Below are 16161 nucleotides of genomic sequence, written 5' to 3'. Positions count from 1 at the left end.
TTACCCTGAGTACATTTTAATCCAGGTTTTATACTTTCAAACTCTTCAACCTTTACTTACAATTACGGTATCAAAGCATCTCATGTGTACTTTGATTTTCTTAAACATTACGGCTTATGTATAAGAATTGTCCAAATTAAAAATGCCTAAAGTTGGCTCAACATTTAAATTTTGATTGATTCTGGTAAATTGGAGATTTATGCAAAAAAGTGAATACAATGTTCAACATTAAATACACACATTTTGGTTTCGGATGTCCATTGATGTAAACTTATACAACGAAATATAAATTTACCAAATTTATCTTCAACAGCAACGTTTATGCAAATATCAACGACTGTTGAAGATCATTTTAAGAAATTAATATTAAAATTTCAATAGTTTCACTCTGGCTTAGAAACCGAAAAATAAGTCCAGTTTGTAGTTTTGTGAAGTTTTACCGATAACTCATCAGTTGATATCAGATATGTATTATATGGCTTCCGAAACTTTTGGTCACCATCGTGCCTGACTATGACTATTCTAGAAAACAAGTGTTTTTCGCACATACTTTGCTGTTCAACTTTTGACTGAATGTCGTCTTTCACAATTCATGACAATGTACGTCCTTCTATACGTCAAATTGTTAATATAGAAATAAGGAGATGTGGTATGATTGCCAATGAGACAACTATCCACCAAACATCAAATGAAGTGGATGTGAGCAATTATAGGCAACCGTACGGCTTCAAACATGAGAAAAACCCGTACCGGTAAGTCGGCTATAAAAGGCCCAGGCATGAAAAATTTGAAACAATTCAATTGAAAAATCTAACGGCCTAATTTATAGCAAAACAATTTGCGAAAAATAAATATGACAGACATGAACCAACGACAACAACTGAACTACAGGCTCCTGACTTGGGACAGGCACATACAGAATGTGGCGGGGTTAAACTGGTTTTCTGGCGTCAACCCCCGCCCCCTAACCTTGGACAGTGGTGTAACAGTATAACATAAGAACAAACTATACAAATCAGTTGAAAAGGGCTTAACTCATCAGATCGATACAAATCAGAAAACATCTAACGAAGACACAGACCGAACGTGGCAGAGTATCTATACATCCCACAACAAAAAAGACACTTAGTAAATGTATTTTTGTCTAGGTATTGATATTTCCAGTTGTATATGATTGTGGTCCCTTTAGGATAACTGTATTAAATAGGCGGAAGATAGCAAGGGACATTCAAAACTCATAAGTCGAAACAAAAACTGACAACGCCATAGCAAAAAGCCGAAAAATGGCGAAAAGACAATTACACAACATAGAAAACTGAATATCGAGTATTCAAAAACTCCTCCATGGCATTCCGTATATAGTTCTATTTATGACATTACAGTTATAATTAACTGTATAACACAATATAAACGTATCAATTCAGGCTACGACATGTGCTTCTTGAAACCTTCATTAGGTTTTGCCTGCCAATTGCTAGACCAAAAAACATAAAATACTGTAAGCAGCTAAAGCAGCAGAGACACAATGAAATGTAGAGAATAGTCACATCCATCTAAGATCAAGATGAAGAACATGAATTATGTATGGGGAAAGATTGCACAAGTTAAAGTAGCCAACGTTGAAGTATAGACGCAGGAGAGGAGATATGATTGAAAACTTTAATACAATAACAGTTCATTGTGATAAGAGAGTCACTACCGAAATTTTTCAGTTAAGAGACAACAAAAGAAAAAGAGGGAACACACATAAGGTAATTAAACATCGTAGTAAGTGAGAATAAAGAAAAAACAGCTTCACCGGTAGAGTAATTGATCTATGGAACAGCTCACCAGCTCAGTAAGTTACATCTTAGACCATTCACCAATGTGAAAACAGACTAGATAAGCACTGGAATAACCACCAACTTATAGAATTAAGAATAGAAACGGGGAATGTGTAAAAGAGACAAGATCCCGATCAAAGTGCAGAAAATAGCTCAGGGCCACCAACGGGTCTTTAACCCAGCAAGAAAATCCCGCATGTATGACTATAAAGAAAAATATGGACCGATAACCGGAAGAAAGCTAGAATATACAGAAGGAGAACAGAATGAAGATCTGCCTATAGAGAACCAAATGGTGCTGCGTGCAGAATCTGCAGATGGAAACATAAGGTAGGGAAGTTAATCATCATTAACTGACCAGAGTACAATTACTAACTGGATCATCTTTTTTTCTTGTTAACATCAGAGTACGGCTGAACGCGAAACTAAATTAAAATGCGTGGAAAGAAACTCCTGAGTGCCATCATGATTTGATTGATCGTTACAACTACAGAACATCCTTGTTGGTAACTACTCAATGATACCTGGTACAAAAACACATTTCTCTAGATTTCAAATACCATGCAATGTCTATTTGTTTCTTTATTTGCATAAATGTCTGGTTGGTTCTTCCACCAGTTCATATGTATCAACGTCTAGTTTGCAATTTTTAAATAAAATATGTACATATGCATCACTGTCTAGCTGATACTTATGTTTGTTCATACGTATACAAGTTTTGGCTTGGTTCTTCCATTTGAACATATGTATTAATGTCTTGTTGGTTCTCTCATCGGTACATATGTATTACTGTCTAGTTGGTTTTTCTATACGTTCATATGTTGTATAGCCTGGTTGCTCTTACATCTGTACATTTGTAACAGAGTCTGATTGATTTTTCAACCGTTTATATGTATAAGTGTTCAGAAACCAATTTCTGTCTCTTGTTTGTCAATAAGTCATTATTGTTGCATTTGATACTCCTTTGCTTTGTATTTTACTTGACATGAAAAGTGTACCTTTTTGTAAATGAATCTCCAATGGAATATAAAATAATGAGATATCCAATTAAGACTTCCTTTAACTTATTTTGTTTACAGCAAACCGGAAATCTAATTGTACATTACTTAGTACATGTAATTCACATTTGGTCAGTGCACTTTACAGAAATTTATTTTCTTTTAAGATACCTTCATTCCGTTTTAATTTTCGGACATATTTAATAAAAGTCTTTTATGGCTTTTTATCTATTGTATAAAACTATTTGCTCTATAAAGTTTTCTTTAAATAATGATGAAAAAGTTCACGGTCATAATTTTGTAAGATAACATTACAATATAAATGATGAAGAAGTTCACGGTCATAATTTTATAAGATAACGTTGCAATAAATATCTTATAAGGGTTTAACGGAAACACGCCTAAGGTCGTGAGGAGTGTTACTGTTCTTTTTTAATGTTCGAAGAAATGTTTTGTATCCGGTATATGATATATATGACAAAGTACTTTAGACTTTCATCTTCAATATGACCATTATCTAATGTTAAAAGAAAATATTCTGATCAGGCTTTATCTCAAGTTTTAGTGAAATTTTAGTACTGTGCACTCACTTATCCAAATCTGTTTTTGTTAAGAATTACATGATTTACATCTATACCAACACCCATTAATAACATGTTTGTCGAGGACCCATTTTATATAATTACCATCAACCAAAAAGTTTGTATATATCGTGTGAAAAATCTAGTCCTAATATTACTATATACACTGTTGTACCCTGATTTATTTCATTGTACAAGTTCTTTAAAATGAAAACAACACTTTGTAAATTTCGTGCGTTCAAAGTGTTTAACAAAATGAATCTATTTTGAGACCATATAAACGTTCAGGACTCTTTGTATACGTGTATCTATACTTATTTAAGTGCATGTGTTCATTCGATGATTTAATTAATTTCAGAAACTATAGAAAAATGCTTTTTTACATATAAGATATCAATTTATTATCCGTGACGTGTTAATTGATCTGTCATATGTCTTGATGGAGGGGTCGCTTATCTCCAATGAATACGTTTTTTGGAGTATTGTCATTCGTTGCATTTTTTACAGGACCAGATACCGGAGGTTAAAGTATTACTATTAATAATTCAGTGGATATAGTTGTTTACTGTTTTTCTTTTTGCAACAATAATATACATCAAAATATCATTAAAACTTGTTCTACTATCTCAACATGTCATCAAAGCTGTCAATTTGATTGAATTCACAAAGCAAAACAAAAATTCATTTGGCAGATAAAATCTAGAAATATCACACCATAATACAAATTTTATTGAAATTATCCACAAAAAGAAACCGTCATTTCAACTAAATGTTATGCATCATTGCAAATGAACATTTGTAACAATGCAGTTGGAAATAAAACGGTTTTATTATTCAAAATTAGAAAATAATGCCTTTAATTCATTTGGTATGCGGCTACATCTATATTTTGTTCTTGATTAATCTGAAAATCCTATTCGTATTTTCTCTTGTTACTCGCCATTCTTAATTTAACAATAGACTTCTAACCATGTATCAAAACAAGTCAGAAGAATTGTATTTATCAAAGTCAATTATGAGATGAATGAGACTCAATGTTTCGACCTGAATATTTGTAAATCAGATTGTTAACAACAGTAGCATTTGCATTTTCGACATTTTTTGGCTTAAGTAACAATTGTGCCGGTACATTGCTCAGTTTTGTGTCTTTTTAAATGACTGCAATCAATTATTTAACGCTTCATCAAAATCTAACTGAAATTTCCATGGTAATTAACAACAAAAATGTCTGTTGAGATTTGCTATAGTTAACATTTTCAATATTTTGAAGTCTTTCCATGTTGTCGAATTCAACTTTAAAAAAGCTCTTTTGTGTTTTTTTTCTTCTGGAAAATGAAAAACAATACAAAAAGCATGTAGCAGACACAGCTAAGAAGTACACATTATCCTTGGTGATATTTAAAAATTTATAGTTCCCACTAAAAAGAAGTTTGATATACATGTATTGTTCTGCTTATAATAATTTCAATAGCGCACATAGCAAAATTGCTAACAAAATATATCAACTAAATAATTATAATGACCGCTTAAAAGCTTGAATAAGTATAAGCTGGTAGGTTAATGGTAATGGTTTTATCTTAGTTAAGTACTTATATAATAAGTGAAATACAGAAAGGGCCATCTTCCATTTGGATAACTCGTTTCTGATAGTTTTTTGTTGCGATTTTTCAAACTCGGCCATCAAAAGCTTCAAACAGAAGTCAAATTAAACTGTACCGAAGCATCAAGTAAAGGGTCTTCCTGACAGTTTTGTTGAATAAACTGCACATTCGTTAACGTTTGGGGTTGATATTTCTACAAATAGTCGGTATTCCAGTGGGTAATAATTGTGCACCCCTAGTTACCGACTAATGTTGCTTTTATATTCACATAAATCGGAATTCTCACAAAAGCTTCGGTAAACAACCGTTTCCTTTATGAGATTTTTTATTCGTTTTAGAACACATTATTCTTTTTTCGTAGGAAGATCACTAAGGCAAGATAAAATATAGTCAACATGGTATAAGCAACTGGGTAAGTACTACTGGTTCAATTTTTACTGTTTTTATTTTATTATAACTAAATCTAATAACTATCACATGGTCATTGACCAAGAGGTATTACTGATCATATATGCATGTAAATACTTATATGCATTCCCTCTTACAACTGTTGACAGCTATAGTATATGGTCAGTGGAAAGATTATCACTCCATTATTTTTTTTATTTAAACAGTCAGGGTAATATATAAATTATTCTCACGTGATTCTCATCTTTTATCGTCAAGGAAAACAGGGACATTGACCAACAAGGACATTGGTCAGTAAATATATCAGAAGGTGAGCGAAAGGTCAGCAACATCAACAAGAGGTCTACAAAGTACCGAACAAGCAAAGTATAGATAGCCTCCAAACGGAAAATTTATGTTAGAAACCTAAAATTAAATCTAGAAAGACCGCAAACAGATTATGTATGTATTTGAATTAAGGTGTCGTAATAACAGTGGTTAGTTTTTGTTAAATGACATCAGTTTCAAAACGAATTTAGAAATACATGTTCTGGAATTCTCACACAAATATAGCAACTGAAAACCAAACCTAGAAAGGTAAATCCTAATAAAGTAAGATGAGTATCAAAGCAGCCAAAGGATCAACGAAGCAAGTAAAAGAAACCAGAAAAGTTCGGAAGCAGAACGTAAATATCGGGAGAGTGTCGAAGCAAAAAGCAATGATTAGTAGAATATCGAAACATAAAGGATAGTTTGACGAGTATCCGTATCAGCAAAAATGTGATTATAATAGTACCGAAAATGAAGTAGTTATTAAAAGAGAACCAAAAAAAAGCAGTGGAGAAGAAGAGTACTGAAGAAGCAAGTAGATTCATTCGTCTCACCACGGTCGATTCCGTTCATCAATCTATCCTAGAAGTAGAGTAGCGGATTCACACGAAGATTGACGATTGGTATAGATTAGAATACCGAACCGAAATGTAGGACTAGAAGAGAACCGAATCTTGAAGAATGTCAGAATAGACAAGTACACAACACTAAGATGAAAAAAAGCCATTTTTGTCAGGTTACCGAATAGGTTATCTACCTTTATAGGACCTATAACACTTTGTCACAAGAGCACTTAAGTATGAAAGTTAGTATCACCTAACATACACTAGAAATAGAATGTGCCTTTACAAATTAAACCTTTAATTACAACCAAAGATATTACGTTACTGGATAAAAGGGACATATATTTTAATGACTAATTTTATGGTACTTTTAGTATTGAAAATCATCAGCGTTTATCTAAATGTACACATATATTAAGATAAAGCAAGATTTACACCAGATTTTGAATTAATAATTACAAATATAACTGAAGTGAAATGATTTGTTTAATGTAGGTAACAATAATACAGTGTTGAATTCAAAGGCGTAATTTTTATTTGCACCTGCAGTTTTATATTTTTGGCGATTTTAATTTTTCGTATGATTTTTTTTAACAAATGACTTATTAGTACTTTAAATGATTTTAAAATGAAAATTACACTTTATAATTTTGGTGCGTCCGAAGCGCTTTTCTTGAATTATCTTCATCGGGAAAGCTCAATACAAAAAATATGAAAATACTTTTAAAAGACTAGTATAGAAGACACTTTACCCGATAGTATATGAGATTTACTATTAAGTTAGAATAAAGTCAAACTCGTAAAAATCTGATTAAGTCATTGCATATACATATTATATGAAAATAAAAATTAAATAGAATGGATGTTGACAAGACCATATAGTTGAAACAGTTTGGTATATCCAGTTGAATGTCACCAACGCTACCTCATTCTTCAAAGCGTATTCTCATCGGTAAGACATTTATGAATATCGTTCAAAACCGTTTCAGTGGACACGACGCATTTTTCTGTTTGAACTGTTACACATTTTGTCATGTCGGGGCCTTTTATGGCTTGCTATACGGTATTGGTTTGGCTAACTATTGAAGGTAATGTATGGAAATTGCTTACATCCACTTCTTTTGGCCTCTGGTGGACTGTTGGAAATCATAGCTCATACATCTCCTGATTTTAATGACATACTGCATTTGTTTATAATACCTGTACTGTCCAGTAGAAATTATGTATGTTATTTCATGTTTATCTACCTTACTCTGTAAAAATCGCATATACTTATAATTTATATAATATTCAGTGTGTATGCTGCTGAATGTTTCGCAAAATGAAATCAAAAAACAAAATCAAAATTAAAACAAAGACAAAACTGCAATTTACCTTTTCTCCTGTAAGAATATGCATGGCCTCCTTTACTTTAGCAAAAGATCCTTCACCAATTGATTTCCCAAGAAGATAATTCCCAACTTTTTTAGAATGTTGAAAACTAAGAATCACATCCCTTGGAACTTCAGTGACTTTTCTCGGCAAAAAGCCTGCTGAATCAATCATATCTGTAATAATCGTCATCCTCACCAACTAACTATATTGCAAATTATTCTACAATAAAAAAAGTTTCAAATTAAAATTTAAATTTTTTTTAAATATTAGCTTTGATATTTATTTTTCAAACATCAATGCAATGTAGAACACCGTTATTCTTTTTTATTGTTTAATTTATCAATGGACGGCTTCGACATTCTGTAACCTTTAAAAGATTTATTTTCCAACGGATGTTTAATCTATACCTGTTACTTGTACCAGTTTTATCCAAATATTTGCAAGGCCGTAATTGTATTCTTATATAGGTATGTTCATTATTTATCATATATTACCCTTACCTGAGAAATCTTGAGATCAGACTGAAAGGAAACGTCAATTTCTGTAGGTATTTACGATGGTTCAGTTTGTAGATCACAGGTCGACAATACACAAAGTGGACTAGTGTTTACTTTATTAATATAAAAGGGGAATATTGTTATTTCATAAAATGTGCACTGTAATTGCACATTTTCTCGGGCGTGACTTTTTAAACATCGAACAAAGACTTTCTTCAACATGCAAATTTTTGGCCGTTATTAAGTGATAGTAAAGAGAGATGAAGTGAAAACACAATGCATTCTTTTCATACATGAATTTAGATAGATGCTTTATTAGTTGAGAAATGTTTTATGTATTTAAATGACGAAAATATCGCATGAAATGAAAAAAAGACGCATGATGAATTATAAGGATAACTATTTAATAAAGATTTAAAATGAAATTGATGTGGATAATGAAAAGGTCTTGAATGTTTATTTTAGGATTATTTAACGCCTGATTTAGACTTAATGACTTCATTTATATGTAAAATGATCTGCCTGATCGAATGAGAATAATGTTTACAATACAGATATTATGCCATATTTTTCAAAATCAATTAATGGTATAAGATGATTATTCATAATTGAATTGATATACAAACATTTCTTCACTCCAACTCTGTGGCGTAAGCCCTGGTTCAGCAGTGTTTTGTTCACTTTGACATTTTTGAAGTAGTTATTGTTTTTATTGTACAAATTCATTGTTTTAGGTTGAATATTTATGGTTGTGTCCAGATATTTTATCGCATTTTAGAATTCAAGGAGTCGGTAGAATACAGTTTGCATAAAGTTTCCACAGTTTCATTTACTGACCAGCTATGGGTGCCGCTAGCTGAACAGATACTACCATGGGTTATTTATGATGATAGAGTTTGTTATTCATTTACTGACCAGCTACAGGTGCCATTAGCTGAACAGATACTACTACCATGGGGTATTTATGATGGTGTAGTTTGTCATTCATTTACTGACCAGCTACAGGTGTTCTAGCTGAACAAATACTACCACGGGGTTTTTATGATGGTACAGTTTGTTATTCATTTACTGACCAGCTAAGGGTGCCACTAGCTGAACAGATACTACCATGGGGTTTTTATGATGGTACAGTTTGTTAAGACGTACTACATACACTATCTTAGACTTCGATCAACTAATTTTTCTTCTTTATCTGTTTTACATTGTTAATATGGGAGGACGGACATTCGGCTATATATAGCTACCGAAATAGATAATAAGCACTCTCTTTCATCAAATTACTAAAATAAGCTCTCGCGGCACTATATATTTTGCTCCAAACAGTGTAAAGCAAAAAACCAATCAATCAATAAACCAGCGCATGCAGTATATAATAAAGCACTTAGATTAAAATTCAATTGTGTGTCGCTTGAATAGTCAAAGTTTTGATACTACGAGACCTGTTGTCGATCGAAATAAATGTTTGAATATAATTGAACGTTTTGGAAATGATATCTGGAGTTTTATCCACACTTTATCAATCTTGTGCATAATTCAAAGTAGCGATCATGATTTTTTTAGTTAGATTATTATATAAAAGATGAACTCTAGATGGATGAATTCAGTAAATAAATATACTACATTATCAAGGACCGCCAATTTGAGGGAGAGCTTTCTTGATACTAGTAACACTGAAGACCTGTGTGCTCAACTGAGAGTACGATAACGTTTTTAATGAATATTTTTTTATAAGATTGACAAAAATTAGGGTTAAAAAATGAGTGCACTTAATTTATTTTACTGTAGATTTGAAAGTAAAAGGGGTCAGTGAGGAATTAATTCCCAATCTACAGTAAACAAGGCGATGTGATTGACCCATAAATGCCGCATGACTGACCCTATTTTTTTGTTTGTTGCAAAATATGGGAAAACATTTGTACGTTAACGAATGACACATGAAAGCTTCTAATTTCTAACTTATAAATTTCATTAAAAAATGGGTTTGCTGAATTTATTCCTAGATTACCTACTACCCAACAATTAACAAAGTACATTCGTAAATGTTGTATTAAAAAAATGAATTCAACGACACATTTGTTTGTATAATTTTTATTGGTCGATACCATCAGTCTTCATTGCAGCAGCTTGAGTTATAAAGCGTGGTAAATTGAGTAATGAAATATAAGAGTGCTGTTCCCCATTTTGTATCAACCCTTGAACTTATTTGATAACATGCGAATTAATCATCATCAGCAAATTATTTGTACAAATGATTTAATAGATACGATCAAAATAATCCTAACAAAATGAAAATATCAATAGAAATCCTTGAAAAACACTTGTTTTGAACAACATTTGCAAATCACGTCGCTTTTGTTGTCATATGCCAATGTGCTCGAAAAAAAGCAACTATAGTATAATTCGAGCAAAACAAATGATTTGATTTTTTTAAATATTTTTTAAAATTATAATTGCAAATATTTCACGCAGCATATTGAGAGCAAAAAGAATAGATCAGTCAGATATTCTGCAAAGGTGGGTCGGCTTGAAATCCCACGTATAAAGCAGAGTATGTTAAGTAGGGCAGCAATTTTCTACTGGACAACCACGGGGCCCTTGGAAAGTTCGCATGGGTTATTTAAACCGCTGATGACGAAGTAGTAATTTAACATTTGACATAGCATTTACACGCACAACCAAATAGATTTATCCTTTCGGAACGGTTTAGGTAGGTCCTTTCGGACATTACTTGGGAAGTCTACTTGACAATATTTCTACACCTAAGACCTATTAGATACAAACATTAGTGTGGGTCCATTTAACAGATCAGATGACACGTTTCCTTACCATGAATGTGTATTCTTTACAAAAACTCCTTTAAAATTTTTAATACAGGCTTGTTAAATTGGTAGAATAACGCCACTCAATATTTAATTTTTAGTGAATTGTTTTGCGGACGCTTTTTTAAAACCTGATATTGTCTGTTTTTCTAGACTGAGGATTTTGTTTTGCCGTATTGTATCTTATCATAAGAAGAGTTGTTAAGATCAAAATGACCGTTTAACTTAAAGATGCTGCTTATGTTAACTTTATACATTTTATGAAAATTTAATTTTACTTTACTCTGCTGGGATTTTTTTTATTTCCTGAAGTTTTGCATTCAATGAAGAAATATGTCATATGGGGAAAGAGGAAAACGTTTGGCCTTTACTTGTAATTGTAAAACGTAATTGTTAAACAAAGTGATAATTTAGGATAAAAACTTTCAAGAAAATTAATAAACCATCATTTGAGTTCATAATTGGTTGTGTTTGGGCGGGTTCATCAACAGCGTTTACCTACAATACGTTTCGCGCGTGTATGTTTATTCTATTTGGTCTTCATTAACAGGGGTGTACTCCTTTTAAGGTGGTACATAACACTACAGGGAGATAACTCTTTAAAAATCAGCTGAATGTTTTAATCACGTTCTATTGTTAAGGAAATATTAAGCTTCTCAATGATCAAAATTAGTGTTTGTCAAACTGCTATATATCCAATGAATTTTTTCCGATAAAGTGTTCGGTTTAAGTTATTGAAAATTTTATATTTTTGTCAAAGGGTCAAATTAAATATTTTGTCAAAATTTTATGAAAATTAAACGAGCCAAATTAATTTTAGTTAAGGTGTTTGGTACCACTTTATAAATAAAACATGAGGAAGAACACCTGAAATCGCTACTACATGAGTTTTACGGTCACCATCTCGAATTGATTGTCCGATACGATGTGATTATGTCTCAACTCACTAGCCACATGTTTTCGCGGTTTTAAATTTCAGGTACCAAAACAGTCGTCTGCATTGTAATTTTACCGATTTTGTCATTTTAACTGAGACACATGGCGGGAAGTGTATGCATATGAAGAGACGCTAACCCTGTCGACGCACCCGGTATCGCTCCTTTTGAAGTTACTCAGTTTTGCGCATGTTATTTTGATTTGTATCTCCTTAATTGATTTTTTTTAGATTTCAATAAACTACTGCTGCCTATACATTTAAAAAATAATCGCTCGTTTAACTTGGATACCAAAAAAACAAAAAAGATAGACATGTCTTTTGCTCCTGCGCAGTATCTTTTGGTCATGCCATGAAACGAAACCCTAAATGAAGGAAGATGAATTTGATACGCATTAAATTTAGCATAATTTCTATTTAATGCTTAAATTGCTATTCGTTCACATTTGCAATGAAATGAAATCCACAACAGATCCATTACAACATCAAAGGTATAGATTAAATTATTATGCAAATGCTAAATAAATCTTGATCATTATAAATGAATTTATTTTAACATCTTATTTATAGTAACAATAATGTAGGTCATCGGAATCTGTAGAATTATGATTAGAAAGATGATTCAAGATTTAAAAATAGTTCATCAATACAGCTTAGTCTATTAGAGTGAGAAGTAATTTGTCAAATGTATCAAATTACTGGAACAAGTATAGAGGAACGACCAGGAGTGTTACATCATTCGAAATACGAGATGCAATTTTGACATTTTTTGTGTACCAACATGTAAAATATATTCAATAAAATTGAGAATGGAAACGGGGAATGCGTCAAAGTGACAACAACCCGACCAAAGAGTAGAAAACAGCCCAAGGCAACCAATGGGTCTTCACAGCAGCGAGAAAATCCCGCACCCAGAGGCGGGGGCTATAGCTGGCCTCGAAATAATAATGTATATTAGTTCAGTAGCATGTTAAATATATTCAAGTTTACTAAGCTGCAAAATATAGTGAAAACTATGTCTAGTGATACATAAAACTATGGGAACGACTGTTTACTTTTACTTTATTTTTCATTTATGGAACTTTTACATTAAAAAAAGTGCAAAGTAGAATTCCTGTTCAGCTTAATTTTAGGATGGAGACATCTACAACAGGCAGTTCAATATTTAATATACCATTGTTTCTAACAGGCACTGATTTCACACTAAACCACTTTATGGTAAATACTTATTAGTTGTGGTTCTTATTGCGGCGCCTATAAGTGGTTTATATTTGTAAAACCTTCTCGAAATTAAAACAAATTTGGTTTTAATATTCTGATCCGTATGTCAAACATTCATAGTACTCGTTACATTGGTGACAATCATCTGACAATGTACAAGTTTATTAGACATCACATACCATCAATCAGAAGTGTTGTCGTTGGATTGCTGAAATTAATATTCATATGGAATTTACTGAACCCATATATATCATATCGTATTAGGTCACTAGCACACTCTGCAACTTATAAATTTGTTATACAATAACGTATACTAGTAGTCAGCTTTAAAAGGACCCTACATGACAAAACGTGAAACACTTCAAATGAGAAACCTAACGGCCTGATTTATGTACAAAAAATTAACAAAAAACGAATATGATATACAGCAACAAACAACAACCACTGAATTCCATGCCCCTGACTTTGGACAGGCACGTACAGAACGTAGCGGGGTTAAACATGTGTGTGAGTGCTCAACCTTCCTCCTAGCCTGAGACAATTGTACAACAGTACACATAAGAACAAACTGTAAAAATCAGGTGGAAATGGCTACACTCATCAGATGAACACGAAGAACAAAAAGACTGGTTTGATACTTAAAATGAAAAACCACAGATGCCAAAAAGTAGATGAAATTTTATAATATTAATTTGAGTACAAGTGTCATTTTTAATGTCAACTATGTAAATGTATAACGCTCCACAAAGGAGTATGCACTTAGTTTGAAATACTGTAAATAGATTGTTATACGCATATGTATCCATCATATATAAATTTCGAATCTTCAGTTTAAAGAAAAAAGAGTTTACAGAGTTTATAACAATTTAAAAGAAAATTAACATTAAAAATTAAGATTTATTGCTGTCGTTGAATTGATCCTGTTATGAAAACATGTCATAAACATGGTTATAAAATGAGAGATGAACCAAATTTATATTTACTGCCATAAATTTCGTCGGTCTTTAATATATACAAGTACAATGTTTAGTTTGTTTTAAGCCTTCAAAGAAACATTTAAATGACTAGTTGAAGATAATATTGTATCCGGATGGAAATATTTTATAGCATCTTTATTTTGCTTTTGATGTTTTGTTTTGTTCATCGTTATTTGGTCTTCATTTAATGAAATATAATTTACACTTGTTAGTGACACCATGGTTAACATCTTCCGAAATATTGCCCTGTTCACGGAAAAGGTTCTGTAGATTTCATTTTGGGATGAAAAAGAATGGATGCTTTGTTAAAAAGGAAAGAAATGTAAATTTAGAAATGTCCTTATTTCTTTAACAAAGAACTTTTAAGCGTCATAGTTGTAAAATTCCATATATTTTACAAGTAATATGCTACAAGAATTTTGAAAATTAATATATAATATATATATAGGTGTAACACCACTAATTCGGGCCCGGCCAGAAAGCACATACCAGAAAGTAGTACATATTTAACACAAAATAGTTCCTACGCATGAGTGTAACTTTCAAAATATGTAGAATATTTAGCTATTTTTGGTATCAAATGAAAGCTGAATGACTGGTGATCATTGTAGAACACTTTTTGACTTATAAATTTGAATATTTAAAAAACTGCACCAAATTTTAAAAAGAGGGTACATTTTGCCTGTTTGTCAGATCTGAAGTACCTGTTTTTGTACATCTGAAGTTCCGGGAACCAGTTCTTTCTTATATGCCATTAAATGTATGTTGATTTTTTCAGTACAAGACACCATAAAGTGTTGCTTTGACATGCAATGATTGTCACTTTATTTGAACTTAAAATAAAAGAGCTGTGCCTGCTTGAAATTGAGGAATTTAACATAGAAAGCAATGGGGCCATGAATTAGTGGTGTACTTCCTATATATGTGTATAGATTGCAAATACATTACATCTCTGTGTAAGAATAATTAAAGAATTTATATAATGAAGTACTTTTGATATTAATAATGGAGAGAAAATTAAGGCCTTTGTTGTATTTACTTGTACAATTATAACTGTTAATTTAGGAAATTAAGGTGGGAACAAAATTGTGTTTACTGCAAAAAAAAGTGATGCTTGTCATGTCCAGTGTATAAAATCGTGATAGATTTGTAACATTAAGGTCAGTTAAAGAATTTCTGAAAAGTCAGTTTATTATATGTATTGAATAAATATGCAATTTCTTTAAAAAAAACTCGAAACAATTATGTTGACAGTCACAGACATTTGATCTAGGCATATATGAATATCTGCGAAACATGACAGTCTCGTTAAATATTCGGGTGTTAGATGTATGTCAATATTTTTCAAGGAGATAAACTGTATCTGTCCCAATTTTATATATCTTTCAAATGAGGCAAAATTTGTTTGGTTATTTACTAATGAAAATTTGTCTATACTTAAATATTTAGGGAGCTATATTATTACATGTCTAGATGCTAGACGAAATGTTCATTAATGTATGTAATAACAATGATAATTGTAATGATTTTATAGTTCTGATCCTGCCTGGAATTAAATGTATGTGATTTTTATAGAATGAAGATAATAACATCTGTCTGAACTTTTTAATGTTTCATTTTAATATATAAAAATGTTTTTCTGTTACAAACCATGATGTATTGTTTTATGTGTACATGTTATGCTGCCCATCAAGGGCCCTTGATTGGAATAATAAATATTCTTATTCTTATTATTATTCTTATGTGACGACAACCACGAGATTATATTATTGGGAGCTTGAATCAATCAATCAACCAGCGCATGCAATATATCACAAAGCGCTTAGATTAAAAATCAGTATCTGTGTCACTCGAATGGTCAAAGTTTTGGTACTCCTAGACTCGTTGAAGATCGGAATACATTTGTAATTATACTTTTTATTTTTATATGGTATCTTGAGTTTTATCAACAAGTTTTCAATCCTTTGAAGAATTCAAACAAGCGTTCTTGTTTTTTGTTAACCGTATTATTATATAAAAGATGAACATCTAGAGGGATAAACTCAGTAAAGAAATA

General features: G+C 31.7%; 1 protein-coding gene across 2 annotated transcripts in view; it reads right to left on the bottom strand.

The window, feature by feature from the left end:
* The window catches only part of LOC127725651 (hormonally up-regulated neu tumor-associated kinase-like), a 41421-nt gene that overhangs the window by 17481 nt on the left and 7779 nt on the right, over nt 1-16161 (bottom strand). Inside the window, exons 1-2 of one of the 2 annotated variants that reach the window (XM_052232750.1) lie at nt 8158-8258; nt 7658-7876 (exon numbers count right to left, since the gene is read on the bottom strand). In XM_052232750.1, coding sequence (XP_052088710.1) covers nt 7658-7846 — 189 coding nt within the window. In that variant the 5' untranslated portion in view covers nt 7847-7876; nt 8158-8258. Of the gene's footprint in view, nt 1-7657; nt 7877-8157; nt 8259-16161 lie in introns of those variants that run through there. The other variant, XM_052232751.1, reaches the window with a different exon arrangement.

This window comes from Mytilus californianus, unplaced genomic scaffold (assembly GCF_021869535.1).
Source record: "Mytilus californianus isolate M0D057914Y unplaced genomic scaffold, xbMytCali1.0.p SCAF_15, whole genome shotgun sequence".
NCBI lineage: Eukaryota > Metazoa > Mollusca > Bivalvia > Mytilida > Mytilidae > Mytilus > Mytilus californianus.
Note: the sequence above shows the minus strand (reverse complement) of the source record. Positions and strands in the feature narration are given on the sequence as shown.